Here is a 4,179-nt window from a genome sequence, read left to right on the forward strand (position 1 = left end):
TGATTTTCTTGCTAATTTGTAAGATTTTCTTATAAAATTTGTAATTTTTAAGATTTTTTCTCTCATTTCTCGGATATATTTGTAGATTCTCGTAAATACGTATATAAATATACATATATTTATGCTTTTAGTAATATTTTTATTAAAAAAAACTATAAAGTCAACGTAAGTCAACGTCCGAGATCTCCCCAAGATTATTCCGAGATGCTGAGATCTCCCTTAAAAAGTCCAAACAAGATCTCTCCAAGATCTGAATTCTCCAACCTTGGCTCCAGGGTAACAATATAGATGTCTATATGAAACATCTAGTTGATGAGTGGAAGGAGTTGTGGGATACTGGAGTTATTACTTATGACGTATCAACAAAGAGTAACTTCTAACTGCATGCTGGTTTGGTATGGATGGTAAGTGACCTTCCTGCTTATGCGAATTTATCGGGTTGGAGCACTAAAGGTAAATTAGCTTGTCCTTCTTACCACAAGGAAACCAAATCAATACGGTTACCAAACTCCCACAAAGAAAGCTTTATGGCACATCATCGCTGGTTGGAATTGCTCCATGCTTTCCGTTTGTTAAAAGATGCTTTTGATGGCACGGAAGAACATGAAGGGCTACCACGTTTCTTAACAGGGGAAGAAGTGCTTGCAGAGCTGAAAGGTTTTAGAATAAAATTTGGAAAACTAGTGAAGGATAACCCATCCTTACCATATAACTGGAAGAAGAGAAGTTTTTTTTTGAGTTACCATACTGAAAAATTAATTTATTGCATCATAATATAGATGTAATGCATATAGAAAAGAATGTATGTGACAGTGTCTTTTGAACGATAATGAATATAGATGGAAAGACCAAGGATCATTTAAACGGACGTCGTGATTTGGAAGAAATAGGTATTAGATATGAACTTCATCCAGAACCTTTACCAAATGGCAAGTGTTTTTGCCTCCTTCATGTTTCTTAATGGATAAAAAAGAGAAAAAAATGTTTAGTAATGTGATTAAACGGTAAAAGTGCCAGATGGTTATGCAGCTAATATTTCTAGGTTCATTCAGGTAAAACATCCAAACATTTCAGGCTTAAAAAGTCACGATAATCATATTTTGATGCAGCAGTTGCTTCCCGTGGCCATACGAAATATTTTACCTAAGCATGTGCGTTCTGTTATCATGAAGTTTTGTCGGTACTACAGACAATTATGCTCAAAAGTTCTTAATCCTACTGATTTAGTTTAGATGGAAAAAGATATTGGAAAAATACTTTGTGAATTAGAAAGGATTTTTCCACCATCATTTTTTGACCTCATGATTCATCTATCAGTTCATCTAGCTTCAAAGGCCAGATTAGGGGGACCTGTTCATTACTGTTGGATGTATTTAATCGAGAGGTGACCATTTATGCTGTATTAAATTATATATTTGTTTATATATAACTGTTTTGAATTAATCTGATAAAAAAATTTTGACCACTCAGGTATTTAGGCACATTAAAATCTTATGTACGAAACTATAGTAAACCCGAGGGTTCAATAGCAGAAGGACATTTGGTGGAAGAATGTTTGTCATTTTGTTCTTTGTATTTAGCCAGTGATGTCGAGACTATACATAATAAGACTAGTCGATATCATGATGATGGTGGTGATGAGACTGTTTTACCAATATTTTGTATGTCTGGTCGACCCATTGGTGCAACAAACATAGAAAGACTCGGCTATGACACTTTGTCTATTGCACACTCATATGTGTTGTTCAATTGTAGTGAAATAGTTTCTTACGAATGTAAGTTATTTAAATTTACTACGTTATGAGATTTATTTTTTATATGACATTTTGTAATATTGACGATAATGTACATTATTCTCTTTTTGTTACTTTGATTACAGAGAGCATCTGAATATTCTTACTCATGGAAATCAGCATAAACGTAAGCGTGACATTCAATGTTTACATAGTTTGGAGTTTCGGGAGTGACTGTCTGACTATGTAAGATATTTTGCTAGTTTTATTACGATAATGTACGTAGTGATGATATAACTGAGCGAAACATATAAACAAATTGCGTCAAATCAGGTTGATGAGGATATGGCTAGTTGTAGGGATAACAGAATCACAAGTGATATAAACACGTTTGCAATCGGTCCAAATGAGGTTGTAAAGAAATATAAGGGATATATCATAAATGGTTTCGATTTCACATTAAAGATGAAGAGAAGAATAGGACAACACAAAATAGCCGAGTTATGCTTAAGGCTATAACAAGTAGATTCTCGAGTGCTAGAGATAACAATCCTGTTCTGGGACATGTAACTTACTACGGTGTTTTAAATGATATAATCGAGTTGCAATATGCTGATGATAAGAAAGTAGTTTTGTTCCATTATGATTGGATATTAGGTGGTTCCAGGATAAAAGTTGATGAGAATGGGTTTACGACACTCGATTTTCGAGGTCTGAAGCAAACTAAAGAGCCTTATATCCTAGCTTCGGAAGCACAATAAGTATTTTTTGTTGAAGATCGTGTTCGTAAAGGTTGGAAAGTTATGATCAAGACAACACCTAGAGATAATTTTGACATGGATGAATAGTGTATCGATGATGTAGAAACACATTTGCAGAGTGACACACTGATGGGTCCTCAAATTATAGAAAATGCTACTATTGAATTGGTTAGAGACGATTTGGATGGGACTATTGTTGACGATGATACTTTAGTTGCTGCTACAGATAAAAATCAAATTGACGACGCTTCCTGATGAAATATTAAGGATAATTCTGAAGTTTTGTATCGTGTAGTTTTCGAGTTTTGTTCCTTTTTCTTTCGTTAAGTTGCATCATTTGCAACATCATTTGACATTTGTTCGTATAGTCCAAATTGTTTGTAACTGGCTAAACTTGTGATGTATTATTTTGTGTTAATAATATTTGCTTTTCGGGAAAAAAAAAAATAGTAAGGATAATTAGCGGAAGAGTGTTTGTCGTTTTTTTGTTTTGGTATTTATCAAAAATATCCCAAACCTATAGTTTTAAGGATGATGACGGATTTTATGTTTCTTATGATACATATATAATCTCAAATTTCAAATAGAGAGAATTGTTAGTGTTGTAACTTGTAATTTACTTGTGTTGTAATTTCTATATCGAATAGATAAAGAAATGTTTTGCTTGTGTGGTAACTTGTAATTTACTTTATTGGTAATAGTACTAAGTAACATGCATCCCTATTATGTAGGTAATAATACTCTAGGTCATGATTAAAAGTGTACATTTCACTCCCATATTAATTCAAGTGTTTGGCAAATGAGGTTTAAAAAGTAATTAAGTACGTTTTTGTAACACCAAAACGTGATTTTTGAAACAACAACACATGCACAACCGTTTGATTACTTTATTATTTTATAAATAATTTTACTTTTCATTATTCACCTTAAGTGGGTAAATATGAGATTTCAAAAGTTAATATGGATAGTATATGATAAAAAACCCTATCCCGTAATTTTGGCAAATATTGAATTATGTATTTTGTTTTGAAATATAAACACATTGATTTTTTATTTTTTAGTAAGAATATATTATCGTAAAAGGAAGTTAATGGATGATAACAAATTTTGAGTTAATGGATGATAACAAATTTTGAGCTAATTTTGAAATAGATTTCTCAAATGACTCAAATTGTCTATTTTTATGTTAATCATAATTAAATATTATTATGTTATATTTTATTATATTTTCGTAATATATAATTGAACGTGGATATCATTGACTTTGATCTAATGGTCCTCATCCAAAGTTACTTTTAACTAAGGGTTATTTAGTTTCCATGTAATCCTTTAGTTAATATAATTTGCTAATAAAATTAGAAGTATATACTGTATATTTATACTCTAAATCATCATTAAGTGCACACGTAGAACTATGACATTGGTTGAGTATACCAAAAATCAACTTTAAAAGGACGTGGGCAGATGAAAAGTTATTTTTCTATCTTGTTATTTTCCATCATCTTCTTGTACAACCTAAGTACAATTTTCATCTTTTTTTACAGTATCTTTTAAACAAAATACAAAAAGTGGATGTTAGGCATCTCGCAAAAAAAAACAAAAAATGGATGTTAGGGGTAGACAACCGAACATTCTAGAAGATCTTCCACAATATATGCTTGTGGAAATCTTGTCTAGAGTTGGTC

The 4,179-nt window shown here is 31.7% G+C and overlaps 1 protein-coding gene across 1 annotated transcript; it reads left to right on the forward strand.

Annotated features, from left to right (window-relative positions):
* The first annotated feature begins 401 nt into the window (after positions 1-401).
* LOC139863837 (uncharacterized) lies at positions 402-2,749 on the forward strand. The gene is made up of 7 exons (XM_071852437.1): positions 402-726; positions 840-929; positions 1,012-1,151; positions 1,233-1,384; positions 1,471-1,775; positions 2,199-2,444; positions 2,598-2,749. Exons 1-7 carry the CDS (start codon positions 402-404, stop codon positions 2,747-2,749), a joined length of 1,410 nt encoding a protein of 469 aa, XP_071708538.1.
* The last annotated feature ends 1,430 nt before the right edge of the window (positions 2,750-4,179 follow it).

This window comes from Rutidosis leptorrhynchoides, chromosome 8, assembly GCF_046630445.1.
Source record: "Rutidosis leptorrhynchoides isolate AG116_Rl617_1_P2 chromosome 8, CSIRO_AGI_Rlap_v1, whole genome shotgun sequence".
Taxonomy (NCBI): Eukaryota; Viridiplantae; Streptophyta; class Magnoliopsida; order Asterales; family Asteraceae; genus Rutidosis; species Rutidosis leptorrhynchoides.

Excerpts from the sequence above, each read along its gene's own strand:
- LOC139863837 (XM_071852437.1), top strand. The coding sequence starts at position 402 with ATGGTAAGTGACCTTCCTGCTTATGCGAATTTATCGGGTTGGAGCACT. Across the intron at positions 930-1,011 it reads TCCAGAACCTTTACCAAATG|TGCCAGATGGTTATGCAGCT; the intron begins GCAAGTGTTTTT and ends AAACGGTAAAAG. Across the intron at positions 1,776-2,198 it reads TGAAATAGTTTCTTACGAAT|ATGAAGAGAAGAATAGGACA; the intron begins GTAAGTTATTTA and ends TTCACATTAAAG.